Here is a 20,849-nt window from a genome sequence, read left to right as displayed (position 1 = left end):
GGTGGATTCAACAGGAAGATGTGAATAGTAAATCTATATGCACCAAATGCTAGGACACCTGGCTATTTAAAACAAATATTAATAGATCTAAAGCAAGACATAGACTCTAACAAAGTAGTAATGGAGGACTTCAATACTCACTTTCATCAATGGACAGATCAATAAGACAACAAATCCAAAAAGAAACAATAGAATTAAGCTATACTATGGACCTAATTTATATCAACAAACCATTACACCATACAGCTGTAAAATATATATTCTTATCGTCAGTGCATGTAAGTTTCTCTAGGATAGACCATATGCTAGGCCATAAAGCAAGTCTCAACAAATTCAAAACAATTGAAATCATAATATGTATCTTTTCTGACAACAATGAAATGAATCTATATATATTCATCTTAAGAATCTGCAGGGCCAGTGCCATGGCTTAATAGACTAATCCTCTACCTGCGGCGCTGGCACACCAGGTTCTAGTCCCGGTTGGGGTGCTGGATTCTGTCTTGGTTGCCCTTCTTCCAGTCCAGCTCTCTGCTGTGGCCCAGGAGTGTAGTGGAGGATGGCCCAAGTCCTTGGGCCCTGAACCCACAGGGGAGACCAGGATAAGTACCTGGCTCCTGGCTTCGGATCAGCACGGTGCGCCGGCTGCAGTGTGCCAGCCACAGCAGCCATTGGAGGGTGAACCAACGGTAAAGGAAGACCTTTCTCTCTGTCTCTCCCTCTCTCACTGTCCACTCTCCCTGTCAAAAAAAAAAAAAAAAGAATCTGCAGAAAATATACAAATACATGGAAACCGAACAACATGCTCCTGAATAAACAATGGATCATGGTAAAAATCAAAAAGGAAATCAAAAAATTCTTAGAGGGGCTGGGGATGTGGTGGGGTAGGCTAAGCCTCCAACTGCGATGTCAGCATCCAATATGGACACTGGTTACCGTCCCAGCTTTTTGTCTTACAATCCAGTTCCCTGTTAATGGCCTGGAAAAGCAGTAGAAGATGGCCCAAGTTCTTGGGCCCCTCTATCCATATGTAAGACCTGGAAGAACTTCCTGGCTCCTGGCTTTGGATAGGCCCAGCTCAGGCCGTTGTGGCCATATGGGGAGTGAACCAGCAGATGGAAGACCCTTCCCCCGTCCCCCTCCCTCCCTCTCTTTCTGTCTCTAACTCTACCTCTCAAATAACTAAAATCTTCTAAAAAATTCCTAGAAAGAAATGAAGACAAGAACAAAACATATCAAAACTTACGGGATACAACAAAAAAAGTGTTCAATGGAAAGTTTATAGTGATTAATGCCTACATCAAGAAATTGTAAAGGATAAATGATCTCATAATGTATCTAAAGGACTAGAAAAACAAGAACAAAACAAACTCTAAATTCGTAGGAGGAAAGAAATAAGAAAATAAGTGAAGAAATAAAAAAACTGAAACAGAAAAATACAAAAGATCAGTGAAATGAACAGTTAATTTTTTAAAAAAATAAACAAAAACTAATTCATCACTGCTTCAACTAACCAAAAAAAAAAGAGGAATAAGAAAAGATCCAACTTAATAAAATGAAAAAGGGGATGTTACAATAGGAACCATAGAAATAAAAAGAAACATCTGGAATGCTTGCAAACTGGAAAATCTAGAAGAAATGGTTAATTTCTATGATTTACAGATACATACAACCTACCAAAATTGAAACAGGAAGACACAGAAAACCTAAATAGACTAAAAATCAACACAGAGATTGAATAGATAATAATACTCTCCCAACCAAAAAGTCCAGGAGCAGATGGCTTTACTATTGAATTCTACTAAACTTTTAAAGAAGAACTAATTCCAACTATCCTCAACTATTCAAACTCCTTCTTTGAGGTCAGCATCAAATTCACATTCATCCCAATACCAGAAAAAGATACAAGAAAGAAAAAATGATAGACCAATATCTCAGATGAATACAGATGAAAAAACCCTCAGCAGAATATTAGCTAATAAAATCAAACAACACATTAAGAAAGATCAGACACCAAGGCCAAGTGAGATTTATCCCTGGTATGCAGTGTTGTTTCAACATACATAAATCAATAAATGCTGTACTACACATTAACAAATTGAAGAATAGAAATCATAAGATTATCTCAATAGATGCAGAGAAAGCATTTGATATAATACAATATCCTTTCATAAAAAAAAAAAAAAAAACTTAAGTAAATCGGGTATGGAAGGAACATTCCTCAACACAATCAAGGCAATATACGACAAACCCACAGTCAGCATCATACTGAATGGATAAAGGTTGGGAGTATTTCCACTAAGATCCAAAACCAGCCAAGGTTGTCCACTCTCACCATTATTATTCAAGATAGTTCTGGAAGTTTAAGCCAGAGCCATTCGACAAGCAAAAGAAGTCAAAGGGATATAAATGAGATAGGAGGGAGTCAAATTATCTCTGCAAATGATATGATCCTATACATAGGAGAACCAAAAGACACTACTAAGAGATGGTTGGAACTCTTTAAGAGACTTTGGCAGGCACACTTGCAAGATATGAAATCAATACACAAAAATCAATACCATTTGTATATACAAATAATATTATGGCTAAGAAAAAACTTGAAAGATCAGTATCATTCACAATGGCTATAAAAATTATTAAATTTTAAATTTATCCTTGGGATAAACTTAACCAAGGATGTGAAAGATCTATACAATTAAATTCCTAAAGCAATAAGAAACTGAGAAAGATACAAAAAATGAAAAATTTTCCAAGTTTATGAATTGCAATAAATAATATCAACATAATGTCCATATTATCCAAAGCAATCTACAGATTCATTGTGATCCCTATCAAAATACCAAAGACATTCTTCTCAGCTCGTAAAATTGAACCTAAAATTCATATGGAACCACAAAATACTCTGAAAAGCTAAAGCTATCCTAAACAATAAAAATAAAGTTAGAGGCATCACAATCCCAGAATTCAAGGCATATTTCAGGACAGTTATAATAAAAAAAAATCCTTGTACTGGCACAAGAATAGCCATTTCAACCAATGGAAAGACTGGAGACCCCAAGAATTTATCCACTGCTACAACCAACCAATTTTTGATAAACAGGCAAAAATCACTCCCTGGAGAAAGGAAGTCTCTTTGACAAATGGTACTGAGAAAATTGGATCTTTGCATAAAGAAGGATGAAATAATACCCCTATCTTACATCCTTTACAAAAATCAACCCATGGGCCAATGCAGTGAGATAGTGGTAAGCTGCCATCTGCAGCGCCAGCATCCTATATTGGCGCCAGTTTGAGTCCCACTTGCTCCATTTCTGATCCAGCTCTGCTGTGACCTGAGAAAGCGGGGGAGGATGGCCCACATCCTTGGGCTCCTGCACCCTCATGGGAGACCCAGAAGAGGCTCCAGGCTCCTGGCTTTGGATTGGCTGAGCTCTAGCCATTGTGGCCATCTGGGGAGTGAATCAGAGGATGGGAGACATTTCTCTCTCTCTGCCTCTGCCTCTCTGTAGCTTTGCCTTTTGAATAAATAAATAATTTTTTTAAAAAATCAACTCAGGTATCTAAATCTAAATCCTGAAACCATCAACTTACTAGAGAAAAACATAGAGGAAACCCTGCAAGACACTGACACAGGCAAAGACTTCTTGATATGACCCCAGAAACACAGGCAATAAAGACAAAAATAGACAAATGGGATTACATCAAGCTAAGAAGCTTCTGCACAGCAAAGGAAACGCTCAGCAAAGTAAACAGGCAATGTACAGAATGTGACAAAACATTTGCAAATTATACATCTGATAAAGGATTAATATCCAGGATCTGTAAAGAACTCAAGAAACTCAACAACAACAAAACAAGAAAATCAGTTAAGAAACAGGATAAGGTTGTTAACAGGCATTTATCAAAGGATGAAATTCAAAGAGCCAACAGGAAAAAATGCTCAGGATCACAGTGAGGTTTCATCTCACCCCAGTTAGAATGGGTATCATGCAAAAAAATAAAAAATGCAATGCTTTTGAGGATGTGCAGAAAAAGGTACCCTGATACATTATTGATGGTAGTATAAGCCAGTACAATCTTTATGGAAGACAATATAGAGATTTCTCTGAAATCTGAAAATAGAGCTACCATATGATCCAGTCATTCCACTCCATGGAATTTATACAAAGGAAATGAAATCAGCATAAAAAAGTTCTGTACCCCCATGTTTCTAGCAGCCCAACTCAGCATAGCTAAGATATGTCATGACCCAAGATGCGCATCAACTGATGACTGGATAGATAAATTATGGTACAGATGCACTATGCAGTACTACTCAGCTGGAAAAAAAAAAAAAAAAACAAGAAAAAAGAATGAACTATTGCCTTTCACAACAAAATGGATACAACTAGAGACCACTATGCTTAGGAAAGCAAGCCAGTCCCAAAAAGACAAATTTCATATGTTTTTTTTTTAGATCTGTGGTTTTAAATACGCAGAGACCAATAAAAGTAATGTATATGAGTGAAAATGACATTTTGAGGTTTGATTATTGTTTATAGCTCTTGTCTATACTCTTAAGGAAGAGTGGCTTTTCTACTTGCTGCTTGTTGTATTCTTTGGTGGAGGGTTAGGCTTGTGGTTATGAAGTTAATTGGAGGTATGTCATTGTGAAAATTAAAAGAAAAATAAGAGGAGGAGGAGGAGGGTGGGAGTGAGGGGAGGGGAGATAGGGTAGGAAGTTATCATTATGCCTTAAAACTGTACATATGAAATACATGAAATTGTTCCCTTTATATAAATTCAAAAAATTAAAGAAAAAGTAAACCAAATATTTGAAAATAAAACAAAGAACACATCTAACTGGTTTGTACTAATTCATCTCAGGTACCTGAGTCTACTCTTTCATTAAAGAGGAAGGATGTTCCTTCTTGCAGTATACTTATGGAAAAAATTGTGAGAATTTAGTAAGAGAAAATGCAAGCATGAATGCTTAGAAAATTTTCAGTATCATGAGAATGCAAGGAGGTATTGTTAGTTCATAGAAACCAAACTGGCAACTTCTAAATTGCCAAAACATTTAATGTTCTCATCAATATCACCTAGATTTCTTTTTTTAAACAGATTTATTTATTTACCTGAACATCAGGATTACAGAGGTAGGGGGCTGGGGGGAGGAGGAGATGGGAAAGAGAGATTTTCCATATGCTGATTCAACTCCCAGACTCCACAATGGCCAGGGATGGAGCAGGCTAAAACCAGAAGCAAGAGCTGCATCCAGGTCTCCCACATGGTGGCAGGGGCCCAAATAATTAAGCCATCTTTCACTGCTTTCCAAGGCCATGAGCATCAGAAGTGGAGCAGCCAAGACTTGAACCGGTACCCATATGGGATGCTGGTGTTTCAGAAAGTAGCTTTATCCACTATGCCACAATGCTGGCCCCTAGATTTCCCAACATCTTATTAAAACACAGCTCTCCCATCACACACACTTTTTAAAAAAATGCACTGGCATCTTGTATGCCAGTATAATCAATATGATCAGATAAAAACCATAGGAGATTCTTCTAGGTATCCTATCAAGTATGATCATGGTTATTTCAGCAAATTCTCCTCCAAAACATATTTTTCTTTTTATGAACTAGGTCTCCTAAAGTACTTTCCTATATTTTAACTACTTACCTTCTAATTACATAATTTCTAATGAAAATTTTATCATAACTGAAGTTCCTAGAAATTTAATCGGTATTCTGCTGTGCTGAGTTTAAAAATATATGGTACAGACTGACAGTTTTTCAAACAATTAAACATAGATTTACCATAAGGTCCAGCAATTCTATCTAAAGTATCAAAGCATAAGCAGTCTTCAAAGAGTTCATGGGAAATACACTTTATTTCTTTTTTTTCCTTGATCTTTTAAAAGTTTCCTTATATGTATCCAAAAGAAATGAAAATATACATCCACACAGAAACTTGCATACAGATGTTCATTGTACTGTTTTTTAATGATCAGAAGGTAGACAGACCCCTAAATGTCCATCCATTGGTGAATAAACACAATGAAATGAAAATAAAGTGACTTTGAAAACACCATGCTAAGTAAAAGAAACCAGTCACAAATGACCATGCATGATTCTATTTATATGATGTGTCCAGAAGAGGCAAGTTTAGAGACAGGAAGCAGGTTAATATTTTTTTAAGCCATGGGGGAAAAGCTGATGGATTTAGGATTTTGAGGGGTGGAAGTAAATGAAAATGCTATAGACGTGATTATGGTGATGGATTGACAATTGTAAAAATACTAAAGTCATTGAATTGTATACATTAAACGGCCTAGAATGAAATCTATCCAACAAAGCTGTATAAAGAATGTCTGTGTAGTAGCAATCCCAGTAGTTAGCACACAGCCAAGAAGGAAGATTCATCTATGTATACTAACATGGCATGAGTCATTTTTCCTGATTTTCATATTTGTCATATAATAATTACCAAGGTAGAAAATTACTTCAAGAAGAATGGTCTTAAAAGCTGTGAAAGCTCGCGTGATGATTGGGGAAATCGGGATATGCATAGCTCTGCAGTGCTTGGTCAGCCAAGGTTGAGACCATCTTGTGGTCTCTGTAATATTTATTCTGTTCTTGTGGAACTCTCACTCATGAAGTAGTTCAAAGCCAGTTCTCTTATAAAACAAGCCGCAGAAACTGAAGAACTTACATTAAATCTTGCAGTAAGGGACAGGAAGAAAAATGTATCTTAGCAGTAGTCAAAGCTTTCCTTATGAATTACTGGATTCCATAAATCCAAATCCATTCTGATGGCTATCTCATCAGATAGGCAGTCACCATTGCAAACTGTCAGAAGCAACTGTTTTATAGAGCTCCTGACCCTGTGATTCTGCTGCGTCCCTGTGATTCTCCACGCCAGCTCAGGGGCAGCAGATGCCTTGATCCTCAAGGCTCCTCTCACTCCACAGGGCCCGTCAGCAAATGAGAACTAATGGGGCACAGCCTGTAGAGCAGGGGGGATGCCGGCTGCAAACATGGCTGTTCAGACACTAATTTCGAGCTGGTGCTCCATATACTCTGATGTAATCATTCTGTAAAACTCAAAAAGGGTGTCCTTTCAATATCCTCTCTACACTTTTTTGTAAGTTTCACATTTTTCAATTTTTTTTTATTATTTTCACTTTATTTGAAAGGATGAGTGAGAGAGGGAGAGCAAATTTCTATCTTGCGATTCATTTCTCAAATGCCCACACAACAAAAGTTAAGTAGGCCCAATGCTTGTAGCTGAGAACTCCATCCAGGTCTCCCATAAGAGTGGCAGGTACATGAGCCATCATCTGCTTCTTTCCAGGGTTCCAGAAGCAGGAAACTGGAATCGGATGTGGAGTCAGGACTCAAATCAGGCACTCGGATATGGGACACAGATGTTCCATGTGGTGTCTCACCCACTGCATGAAATGCCCACTCTAAGAGTCATGTTTTTTGAAGACTTGATATGACTGTCAAAGGCAAAAGCCTAAAAATAATTGCCTGTTATCCAGTTTCGGCCCACTGGACAAAGTATGTAGCCACAGGGCTGTCCCTTGAACCCAACCTCTAACCAATGTCAAACAACAGACCTTCAGCAGGATGGGTGCTGTTGTTTCTCGAGAATGAACTACCCAGCAAAGGAGAGCTGCAAACAGCCAGGCTCTATGCCCTGCCTGGTCCACTTCCCTTATTAATGTTCTATGCCACAAATCCCATCAATGAAACTGTGTATAGATTTAAAGCTTATTTATTTTTTGTAATCAAAACTGAAGAACCAGTATATAAAATATTGATTCAATCTTAATAAAATTAAAAGAATACCAAATTATTGGAAAATTAGCATTACCTGAGATACAGCATTTCTATGGGAAACTTTGGAAGGAAACATAATAGTTCATGGATATGGACAATCATAAAATTCAAAAATTCACTTGTGATTTAATATTTAATATTCTTCCTCTCCTGGCATTTTTATACATTCAAATAGACATAGGCCTCCAGATTGCATAAATCAACAATAGCAAAGAGAGACCAAGCTCCTCATGCCTGTGTCAAGCTCTGTTTGGTCAACCCATTCCCTTCTCCCTAATTCATCCAATCTTCCTCCCGCCCCAGCTCACTCCTTACTTTTTATGCTGCAGAATTTCCTGCTGTGCCTGGACACATGTCATCTGATTTCTTCACAAGTGCTTCTCTCAGCCTGGAATTCCATCTTTCTATAAACTTTGCCCATTTTGTAAATGGGCATCTTGTAAATTGTTTATTTTTCAAACTTGTGTGTTATGAGAACTTTATTTCCCTCTCTCCTTTTGCAACAGAATCGTATCCCTATCTGTTCTACATCTAGCATGCTTCTACTTTTGCAGCAAATTCACTAGCGTAGATTCACTATTTACATGTGATAGGGAACTCCAGGAGGGATGGTTTCATGTGCTGTTCATGTTGCTCCCTTGTACCTGGCTCAGAGTCTGCATCAAATAGACACCAAGCAACTGCAAGCTTTCTTATTTGACCCTGATCCATGTACACAGGTGAAGAAAATGGACACCTAAGTCTGAATGCGAATCCCTGTAGTTGTGCAATGTGTTGGCTCTGAATGGACTATCTCTTAGAGAAAAGAAATGTATATATAATAATCTCTATTATTCCACCTGGGTCTGTTACCAGTAGTGCCAGATGTCATAAGCAACATAGACTATTTACAAGTGATATTTATATAAATACTGTTCACAAATATGCTGGTAGGCAGATGCTATTAGAAGAAAATATTTCTTGGAAATTTGTGCAGGCACTGCAGTTTGTAGACTTGGTTCAGACACCAGAGTAGCAAATACAGGAAGACAGTTAGACATAAAAAGATCTTAAAATAAAAGCCATAAGGTAGTGGGAGGTAATGCAAGGGCTTGTATAATAATAGCTTTTTTAAGAGCTGATTTTTGATGAACATAAAGGTTGGCACAAAACTTTCAAACTATAATTTCATCATAATTTTTGTATGTCAATAAAAATTATTCATAATTACACATATTTTTAGAAGCCACAACTATGGGTACCACACATAAAATACATTTTAGGAGATATAATTTCCATAATACCAGATAAACTATGAAGTCCTATATAGTAATTTAAACATAAATAATTGTCATTTATCTATATATACATATTTACTTATCCATCTGTACATATGTGTTCATATAAAAATATACACATATTCATATATATAAATTTACATACTCATATTTATATATATGAGTGGGCCCATAATGGTATGTTAAATTATTATAATTATCTATATTTACAAATGTACAAATATATGGGTTGGAATGGGTGTGAAACAGTTATCTCTCCACCAAGTCAGAAAACACTATTTTAGTACCCTACAGTAGATTTTGAATCATATGTTTTGAAGTATATAGGTGGGATATACAAGTAAAGATATATCCATCTATCTATCTATCTATCTATCTATACTGCACATTAGGAGAAGCCTTAGAATTTACTTCTCACTTCCTACACACAGCATCACAGAGCAGGAAAGTCTTGCCAAGAATATCCTCAGGTGTAGTCACACAAAGAATTATGGGAAGCACAGTTTCACTAAATAGTCATACCTCTAACATTTCCTGCATGGAAATGATATGCACAATCACAAGTAAAAATAAAACACTGGGACAGAATGTCACCGTATCTGAAAGCTATATTTTGAACAATCATGCAGACAGCAAGGCTGAGGGTATCGCAATTCTGCTGCTGGCTGTGACAGCAGGTAGAAAACAGCAGTGTTCCATGTAGGGAAGGTTGAGATGCATATGGAGAGCCAAGCAAGAGTGGGAATGAAGAAGGAAATGATGTAGGTAGATCCAAGAGACAGACTCTGTACCAAGGAGGAGGCATCAGCAGTTCACAACAGGATCTCTCCCAAGTCAGAGATAACATTTACTGACTACTGATTTGCACCAGTCACCATCAGCATCATTGACAGGTTTATCTCAAATTATCTAAAAATAATATGGGCAGGTAGGAACTATTTCATATCTGTGGTGTGGCTGAGGAATAAGAGACAGAGATTAGAAGGCATATTAATAAATGACAAAACTGGGTCAAGAATCTCATTCAAAGTCTGTTCCTGGACATTTCATTTTATTTAATACACACACACACACACACACACACACACACACACACAGAGATGCATGCATTTTTCATAATATTCATTTCTCATGAATTTTTGAATCCTCATTAAATGCAAAAATTTCAAGAAATTTTGCACCAAAACAAACTTATCTTTTAGTTTTATTTATGTGAACTTTTTGAAGTACCCTCATATGCATTTAATTAAGTACTGACCAATTAGTTCTTTTTTCATTCTGAGCTATGGATTCAATTTTTGCAACTAATCTCTTTCCCCAAATACAAGGACCTCTGTGACATACACAATTGCACTCTCTGATTTTGGTACAGAAAATAAAAATAACCTTTAAATAAAGCAACACAAATAGGCACTAATGTGGTCTGTTGCCACTCTTTAACAGGCACATGATAAAATTTACTTGCAACCTCATCTATGTACAGTACTAGAGTGTCCTGTTATTGCTGCTGCTATAACACTCAAATTGTATGGCAAACTTATGGACCCCCACCTACGTTAGCTCTACTCTAATTAACATAAGATTAGATAACTTGATCCTTAGTACTTAAAACAAAAAGTTGAAATCTTATATCCAGACAAAAATCTTCACATTCATAAATGCAAAAACTTCAAAGTTACTAAGATTCCTTCAATTGTAAATGATCAAAGTGTGATATATCCATACAGTGAAATATTAATCAACACTAAAAAGAAACAAGATATCAAGCCACAACACCATATGGAGGAGAATTAAATTCTTATTTCTAAGTGAAGAAGCCCATTTGAAAAAGTCACATACTGTATGATTCCAACTATACAACATTCTCAAAAAAGCACAAACATGAAGACAGTAAAAAAAAAATAGGGAAAAAAAAAGAATCAGTGGCTTCTAGAAGGGAGGGAGGGCAGGTGGAGCACAAGAGGTTTTCGGATAGTGGAACTACTCCGTACAGTACTGTAATGGTGAATACATGCTATCATATACTTGTCAAACTCATAGGATGTATAAAACAAAGAATGAACCTTAACCTAAATCACAAACTTAACAGTATCAATACTGACTCATCAGTTATAACAAATGTACCACACTAATGCAAGATTTTAATAAAGTTGAAAGATGAGGAGATAGAGCATATATGAGAACTCTGTAATTTCTACTCATTAAAAGTAAAATTTTAAATGAAGACCATTTCCCTATCATCTCTCTTCTGTTTTGTTTTTTTTTTTTACAATGTCTCACTTTCTCCCTAAGTTTTAGTAGTCATGCTCAGCTTCTCCTAAATGTACTAATGTAGCACCTTTAATTTTTATAAAGATTTACTTATTTATTTGAAAGTCAGAGTGACACAGAGAGAGAAGGAGAGACAGAGATAAAGAGGTCTTCTATCCACTGGCTTACTCCCCAGTTGGCCACAACGGCCGAAGCAGCGCCGATCTGAAGCCAGGAGCCAGGTGCCTCTTCCCAGTCTCCCACATGGGTGCAGGGGCCCAAAGACTTGGGCCATCTGCTACTGCTTTCCCAGGCCATAGCAGAGAGCTGGATCAGAAGTAGAGCAGCCAGGTCTCGAACCAGCACCCATAAGGAAACCTGGCACTGCAGGTGGCAGCTTTACCCACTATGCCACAGCGCTGGCCCCTCAACACCTTTAGTGTAGGTACTCTAATGTGACTCAAAATCACCTCCCTCAACACTATCCTACTGCATATGTCATTTAAAAACCAGAGTCTATATAAAGCAGCTCATTTGTACTTTGTCCTATCTGCTCTTGTTTCATTACTCTCCCAATACTTTCACCTTGATACAACTGAACCAGTAAAAATGATAACCCAAAATGATGATTTCATATATAAATTATGCAAAAATATCAATTAGTTTAATATTTCCTCTGAAAGATGTAATGGTATCTTTTTGGTAAGTCCAGTTGTGCATCAAAAGCAATAGATAGGTCATATATGCTATCACTGTCGTAAGTATTACCATGTTTTCTCTATCCTTTCCCAATATGTTTTTTTAAAGATTTATTTATTTATTATTTGAAAGGCAGAGTTACAGAGAGACAGAGGCAGAGGTAGAAAGAGAGAGAGAGGTCTTCCATCCGCTGGTTCATTCCCCAGATGGCCACAATGGCCGGAGCTGGAACTGATCCAAAGCCAGGAGCCAGGAGCTTTTTCCAGGTCTCCCACGGGGGTGTAGGGACCCAAGGACTTGGGCCATCTGCTACTGCTTTCATAGCAGAGAGTCAGATTGGTAGTGAAGGAGCCAAGGCTTGAACCAGTGCCCACATGGGATACTGGTACGGCAGGTGGTGGCTCTACCTGCTACGCCACAGTGCCAGCCCCTCCCAATATGTTTTTAATTGTTATATCACTTCTTCTAAACAGGAGCTTTCCTACTGCTTAGTTATTTGGAAACTAAACATATTTTTAAAGTATTTAATCATCTTAATGCAATCTAAACTGTCAATGTTAATTTCTGATGGGAAAAATTTAAAAGGATCTCTACTTATGATTCACTGTCACCTGCAATTCACACCACACTGTTCCTGTGACAGGAGAGCTGTATTTTCTCAAATGACACTTTCCCAGTGTTTCTTTAATTAAAGGTCACCTTTTATTAGCATACTGTGATCTTTTATTAATTTCAAAGAAACCTTTTCTATATATTCATTAAACTGAAAGGTTTCCAGCATTGCCTTAACAAGGGGACCCTTGTATCCTGTTTCACCATTCTAACTCACATTACAGACTGACCGCCTCCATTTACTCCTAAGACTCACCCACAATCACACTGCAGCAATACACGAACGAGAATGTGGGGCACTATCCTCCCCCACCCCATCCCCACCATAAGTCCAGTTCTCTGCATAACAATAATGGATGGGAGTAATTCTGGGTTGTGTGCAACCCTCTATCATTCATAACCTCATTTCTGATCAGGACTTCTGATACTTTATAACCCAGGTAGCTTCCAACAATCTGCATAGGGAGAGAGCTCAGTCACCACAGTTCAGCCAAATATTAAGGCTTAAAAATACCACCAAACATTTCACTTTTTGTTCCAAGTCATCAATGAACTTTGAATGACCTGTAACCATTACCCATGCTCTGCACACTAAGAAAGAAGGGAAGAAAGGCAAACATAAACTGCAGGGCTATTAAATTTATTTAATTTAAAATTTATTTAAAAATAAAACTGCTTAAACACAAACAGTTCTACTGTGAAAGCATTTAATGTGAAAGTGATAACTGACAGTGTTAATTTCATAAAAGTGAAATCTTAGATTGAGAAATCCCCTGAGACACAATACCAACTGATGGGTAAAATATTCTTTTTACAAAATTAACCCAGAATATGATTATTAAGATAGTTTTACAGTCTTTGGTAGAGGTATTCCACATATGAGTGTCAAACTAATAGAAAAAGACAAACCTGTATTCAAACAACTTCTCTTTCTAGACTTGGTTTGCTTTTCATCATGTCTTTTAGCTGGAGAAGACAGGGAAATATGTTAACAGTGGAATTCCTGCAAGTTACAACATTTTTAGGAAAATGAAGGATAACGAATGGGAAGGGAACTAACATTTTTGATTATCTACCGTTTTTAGGATGCCATGCTTGATCATTTTATTTGCTTCCTGTTAAAACTTCACAAATGCCCTTTCCCACTCCTACCCCGCCCCCACCAGAACATCTATCATCATTCTCAGAGAAGTCAGAGAGTCTAAGTAACTTGATGAGTCAGGAAGAGGTAAGATTTAAACAGTGATTTGTCAGTAGTTTGTCCAAAGTCCATATTCTTTCTTCTACAACACTGTATTTTTTATAGTTTGTTGGACTATCAACCACTCTTATTAACCATATTAATTTGTAATTTCCAGTGCCTTTAACGAAAGAAAGGGCATGGGGGCTTCAAGAAAGCTAATGTTCATTACCAACCTTCATTCAGGTCACAAAATTAAGCTCCCATTGTATTATGTAACAGCAATAATAAAAGCTATCGTTTACTGATCTAATATGTGGCAAACACTAATAGTGTATTTGGTGTGTTTCCAAATTTAACTTTCAGAAAACTCCTATAGAATACAAATTATTATTTCATATTGGAGATGACAGAAAAATATTCAAGGAGATAAAATAATTTTATGGTTTAGATGGATGAATGTTTCCAATCTATGTAGCCCAGGATTGATTGACACGGATGCCCACACTCTGTCTACTCTACCCAATCCTGTCCTCCCTTTCACAAGCAAACAGTAACACATTCCAAGGAAAGATAAGCCTTAAGCACAACTGAAATTCAGAACAATTGAGTTAGATAATGGCACCCCTGGTTATAGCCATCTGGAATGATTGATTAATCTCTCTCTCTCCCTTTCACCTTCTCTCTTTCTCTAATAACTTAATGAACAATATGAACATTTTTTTCCTTTTACATTGCAGAATATTTTATATTTGGTTCTAAGAGCTGGTAGCACAAGTACATATAGCAAAGTAACATTTTAACTTGTAGAACAAAGGTACTGTGAATATTTTAGTTTGAATATTTTAGTGCAATTACTAGCTAAAGGACACAGTGACTGTCAATTATGGTACTGTCTTGTATTGCATGATCTTGGGTCTAAAATGTTTCAAGTGAGAGGTATTCTTGAGAGAAAATTAATACCTGCAAATGTCCTATTGCCTGAACTTTGAATAATGGCTAGTATGTACATGTTTCTTGGATTTCAATGTAATTTTGTTGTAAATTTAATTCAATGACTTCATTAAAACCTTTGTGAGGGGTGGGCATTTGGCAGAGTGGTTAAAAGATGCCACTTTGGACATGTGCATTCCATTTGGGAGTGCTTAGATTTTGAGTCCTGGCTCTGCTTCTGATTCCAGGTTCCTGCTCATGCCTACCCTGAGAGGCAGCAGGTATATGTGCCCCTGTCACCCATATGGGAAACCCTCATGGAGTTCTTGGCTCCCAGGTTTGGTATGGCTCAGGCCTGGCTATTGTGGGTATTTGCAGTGTAAACCAGCAAATGGGAATTCTCTGTCTCTTTCTATGTCTCCACCTTTCAAATAACCTAACATTAAATGAAACATTAAATGAAACATTAAATGAAAAAATAAAAGCCAACTCTTCTCAAAAAGACTTTTTGGAAAATATATCTCTAAGACAGAAGTCAACGTAAGTTAGATTATTCAATAGTTTCTGACTCATGCTAAGTCGACCACATTTTGCTCAATCCATTAACACTCTTAATTTTGAATTGCCAGGTGAATATAATTAACCATAATTATCATGAAAACAACCTTAAATGCTAGAATAAAAAAGTATAAAACTGGTCCAAAACTTACTCAAACTGTAGCTATTCACCTCCCAATAATACATGTGCCATTCGCCTGAATATATGAAATATGTTTTCCAATTATTTGCATAAAATTACCTTTCAGATGACTGTGATACAAGCTGTTGAAAAACCTAACTTTTATATTTTAATGAATATATTTTGATGTCTTAAATGCTGGCTTTTTTTTTTTCCTTTTACAAACCAACAACAGTACAGAAGAGAATCTTGAAAAACACCCAGCTATTCAACCTTCTCTTCACCATCTTCTTTATTATTCAATCGCAATTACCTAAAATACCCTTTTCAAAAACCGTTGTCTTATGAATTACTGATCTTATTTGAAATTCTCTAAAACACTTCATAATCCTTTTCCAGGTCTTTCTCACTTGTGTATACATCCTGTCACTATCCCCTTCATAAAATGATTTCATTTAGCATCTAAAACCATTGCACCTTTCCTGACCATACCTTCCCAGGCCCTTCACTCTCACATGTAGCTCTCAAGAACCTCAATCTCAGTATTCTCTGTAAAGTATCCCAGCTCCTCTTTTCAATATTTTCTTTAATGATTTGTCCCACTCTCATACCTTGAAATATCATATCTTAAATTCCAAAATCATACTTTCAGTCCAAACTTCTCAAAGAAACCACCCATTCTCTCATCTTCCCATTAGATCCATTAATCAAAATAGGCTCTTGCTACTTCAAGTTCAGCTGTCTGAATTAAATGAATATTCTCCTTCCCATCCTGAGGATATATCTCCCTTTCCTCCTTTCATATTACTGGAGTCATGCTTCATGGAGACTTGAGGACATTTGTTCCTACTTTCCTTGGGAAACACTGCATCTCCTGTACCCCAAACCTGAGCTAGCACTTCCCCAATGGGACCACAACCCCGCCTCTGCTCATACCTCACTGCCACTTCCATGGGTCCAGTTATGTCCCCCTTTGCCTCTCTATCACTTAACCTTACTGGCCACCCAGCCTGTAGATTCATATCTCCACATCTAGAAAAACAATAAATCAATCTTCTGCTCAAAACTCCCAATGGGTACTACCTGCTTATAGGTTAAACCCCAACCTCTCTATCACAGCTTGAAAGTTTTCTCCTAATCTGGTTCCCAAGCACCTCTTCTGGCATTGAATATTCCCATTCTTACCAAACATCCAGGCCTTGAGTTGCAGCACACTACTTCTACAATCAAGATCTAGGAGTGCTGTCATATACTTTCATTTTATCTCTTCCCTCTGCTTGGAACAGCCTTTCACACCTCCCTCAGTAAAAAGCTAACACATTCCTCAAGATCCAGTAGAAAAAGTAATCTCTGTTCGAAACACTCCATATATTAGCCATCAGGGACAGAACCTCAAAGGTCTCATAGTGCCTTGTTCATGGGTATGGTATGTCATGTAGTAACTGTTGTATATTTACAATATTGTTCAATTGTGAATTTCTCAGAGGCATGGATGACAAAATTCCATTTAGTCTGCACCACAGTGACTGCATATTGTAGGTCTTCAATAACTCTTGGTTGTGAATAGACTTAATAAAACTTTCAAATACTGTGCATAGCAGATTACATATCATGTATAATTCATATGTATTACACATGTGTATATTACATGCACATACATTGTAGGCTACACATAGGTCTACACCATATATATGAGTGTATATACATTTATATGTGTATTTCTGATGTATTTATTTGCACATGACACATTTTAGCTCTGAAAAGGCTCATACAGGTATCTTTCATAATCACTAAACATCACAAAATAGGAAACCAAGAACCAAAGTCATTAAATAGCTATAAAAATTGAGTAGCAGGTGAGTAACATACAGAGTACCTATCCCAGATGTTTGCTTTAACTTTTGCTACACTACTTTAATGCAATGACCTCACCATTAATGTGATTCCCTATAACCTTCTGTACTAAGATTAATTCATCTCACTGGAACAAACAGCAAAGACTGTCCCACCTCCTTCCTCTCCCAATTCCCTTTCTGTCTCTTTGTTTTCATCAAGTGATAGACACTTAGGAATCTGTCACTTCTAGGTTTTCATTTAGAGTACATGACTTTCCTTTAAATATTTCTAATTTCTCTAAAAACTACTCTCAAATCCTATATAGATATAATAAACTCTGCTTTCTCCCTGGGAAAAACATCAAGATATTATTTTGTTCTCCACTTTAATTTGCCTTCCTCCCCACATCAAACCAAGGATCACCATAGAAAGAGGTACATCCCCAACATGTTAACTTAAATTTCCCCATAACTTCCAAGATGACAAGTTACTTTCTCATAACTCACTGATTTGATTTTCACAACACTCAGCACTGTGGATAGTCAGATGGTCTCATCCCATTTATATGCAGCTGAGAAAGCCAGGGGTCAGAAGTTAAGTGAACTGCCTGCGTCCACACGGCCAGCAAGAGCCAGAACTGGCACTTGATTCAAGGTCCCCCCATCCTTGCTCCTGAGAGCGCTCCACTATTTTAAGCTGTTTATTGGCTTGTGTTCCCACCACGACATTTATGTTGACATATATTGGCACCTCGGATGCTGCACAGTGAATATTGTCTAGGTTCTTTTCATTTTGAATTACTGCTTGGTTCTTGTTACTTTGTTAATACAAATTTCAGGTAGTGGAGTACTAATATGCCCAACACCTGCTTACCTCACATTCTCTTACCACCCATCCAACTAAGACTATTTAATGATAAACTAGAATTTTATTGGAGTTTGTCATTATGAAAGAGCTTTTAAAAAGTAAAATCTTGGCTTTAGCTAAATGACAGAAGATCTTCAGCTCTTCTTTTAAATTGAATATAATTTGATTTCATCTGCATCCATTAATCAATGATCTTTACATTTAAAGTGTTAGCCCGATTGATCTAGCAATCTCAAATGTGGTCTGTGTGTTTCGTGCAACCTTTCCAGGCGAAGTATGTGCTTTGGCTTTAAATACATTTCTATTTATTATCCTCAGTAGATAACCGGCGAGATGCAACTTCTTTAAAAATTCAGGAAATCCGTGCATTTGTAGGGTGGATTGATCTGTCTGTTCGGCAGGGGGGCAGAGAAGGGCTGAAGCCAGGAATGAGATCAACTCTGCTAAGTCTGCAATCCCACAATGAATACAGACTTTCTTTCCCTGTGATGTCCTCTTAGTATTGAGGCATTCCAAGGAACTCTTTAATTATTGCTTGCTGTAGGCAACAGGAATCATCTTTCCCACTGTGTCCTAGGGCCATGTTAAATTCCAGGTCTCCTGGAGACTCCTCCGTGTCCTTTAGTGGACAGAGCGAGCTAGCCAGGAGCAGAGGGGGAGGGAATTCCTCTCTCCGCATTGTTGTCCAGCCCCTCACTGCCCACTGAACTGTCAGGCACTTGGCTGGGAGCTCCCGGAGGCAGCTGGTTGCTGCTTTTGTTGGTCAGTTGAATAAATAAAGCAGAACGAATTCCTAAAGAAGGCAAAGTTTAAAAGCCAGAGACCTGCCTAACAATTAGACACGCTTAAGGTCCTGCCGTCCACTCCCGAAGAATTAAGCTTTCCACAGTCGTCCCAGCAGCCTGGCTCCAGCCCCTTTCACCTTGGATTCTGGACCCGCCCTAACTAGGCTGTTTCACGTGTCCCACTTATCACAAAGCTAAACTTAACAAATTCAACTCTCCATCCACTTATGTCAAGGCGCTGAGCGCCTCGCTTGCCGGAAGACAGAGTCAAGACCAGAGCTGTTTGTTTGCTTCTTCTATGCTGGAAACATATTTTAGTTAAATTTGTTAGCAGAATGAGAAGGCAGAGGTTACAAACACAGCACTTCATGCTGAAAGTGCAGCCTTGCCCTACGGAGCTGCGGGAGAAATAACATTGCAATGACTCACTGTTGCCTCTCCGTTGTTATGTTTTTCTTGCCGAGTAACATCGGACATGACCCAATTTGCTGCCTAGGGATCACACTTTTTGCCTTAGAACCCCCGCATCAGCGGGCCCCCAGGAAGCTCGGGGGCCCCATCCGAAGTCCAGAAGCCCCTTCAGGTGGAGCCAGACTGGAAGACCGGGGAGTGCGTCCCACTTACCAGTCTTCCAGAGGTAAAGGGTGGGCGCCTCCGCCTCGCCCTGCGCCGCAGCCCCGCAGGCGCCGGGGCGCAGCAGCAGCAGCAGCAGGAGCAGCGGCGGCGGCAGCAGCTGCAGGACGGCCCGGCCCCCGGCCGCCGCGCGCCTCGCTCGCAGCCCCATGCCGCCCGCAGCCGCTCCAGGGTCCGGATCCCAGCGCTCTCCGCAGGGGATTGTCCTGTGCGCTCTCCGAACGTCTTCCCGAGCAGGACGGACAGCCAAGCTCTCCCTTGCTATTGTTCGCTGCAGATGAAAAGAAGGGAAAAGAGCTGCTAACACCAAGGAACAATAGCGTGCGCGGTGGTCCGAGTCGCTGCCACCTCCGCCGCCGCCGCCGCTGCTGGCGGGGATGCTGCTGCCGCTGCCATGGCGCGCACAGTGGCAGGTCCCGTCCGCAGGGGGCCCCAGCTGACTGAGCAGGTCCAGGGCTGGAGGCAGCGCGCCCGCCGCCAGCTGCAGAGGGAGGAGGGCGGCGTGCGTGGAGCCGAGCTCCGGGGGGCTGCAGGCGCAGGTGGGGGGCAGAGGCGGCAGCCGGCCCCGAGAACTCCCGTGCACGTGGGGCGTTGAAATATGTTTGCCCGCAGACACCAATAAAAAGAATCATCACCCGGCAGCCTTCAGAATGACAAATAACAGGCCTTGACGTTCATCGTCACCCAAGGAGGCAAATACTAGATGGAGCAGCCCGTGATTCTTGCTGCATATTTACACAAAGCGGCGGCGTGGGTAATTTATTTCTAAGCTGCGGCTTCTGAATCACTTTAGGTGGAGAGCAGTATTTATGATCAGATGCGGAAAACAGGAGACAGTAGGGATGTTTACTCACAGGCAAAATGCACTCAACACACTTTTTCTATGTTTGTTTGTTAACTTAATCTATTCCCACCAAAAGATACCTGAGCAAGGTTGATCTTGTATGACACTTTAGAGTGTCCTTTCTTAGCCTTTAAAATCGAATTTCCGTTCAATTAGAATTCCCAATGGCATCTCACTAATCGGGTGAAATGCTACAAAAACTAGTCATAAAATGATATTTCAAGCAGGGACGTGAAAGTTCCACCCCTCATCTCCTTCTCTCTCCTGACAACATGCCACTTGCGAGTAGCCAGGCTGTTGTGAGTAAAATTAAAGGGAAACCAAGTCAAAGGGCTGTCTCTGATTTAGTAAATTCTTTGCTTAACACATCCCGGACAGTACTCTGTCCTCCCAACCAGCACTGTGGAAAAATACCCTTCGTAGTC

At 38.9% G+C, this 20,849-nt stretch overlaps 1 protein-coding gene across 1 annotated transcript in view; it reads right to left on the bottom strand.

The window, feature by feature from the left end:
• Positions 1 to 19,882, bottom strand: part of THSD7A (thrombospondin type 1 domain containing 7A) — a 451,027-nt gene extending 431,145 nt beyond the window's left edge. The window contains exon 1 of the mRNA XM_070059784.1: positions 19,572 to 19,882. Coding sequence (XP_069915885.1) covers positions 19,572 to 19,731 — 160 coding nt within the window. The 5' untranslated portion in view covers positions 19,732 to 19,882. The remainder of the gene's footprint in view (positions 1 to 19,571) is intronic.
• Between the last annotated feature and the right edge of the window lie 967 nt (positions 19,883 to 20,849).

Source organism: Oryctolagus cuniculus, chromosome 16, assembly GCF_964237555.1.
Source record: "Oryctolagus cuniculus chromosome 16, mOryCun1.1, whole genome shotgun sequence".
Lineage (NCBI taxonomy): Eukaryota > Metazoa > Chordata > Mammalia > Lagomorpha > Leporidae > Oryctolagus > Oryctolagus cuniculus.
Note: the sequence above shows the minus strand (reverse complement) of the source record. Positions and strands in the feature narration are given on the sequence as shown.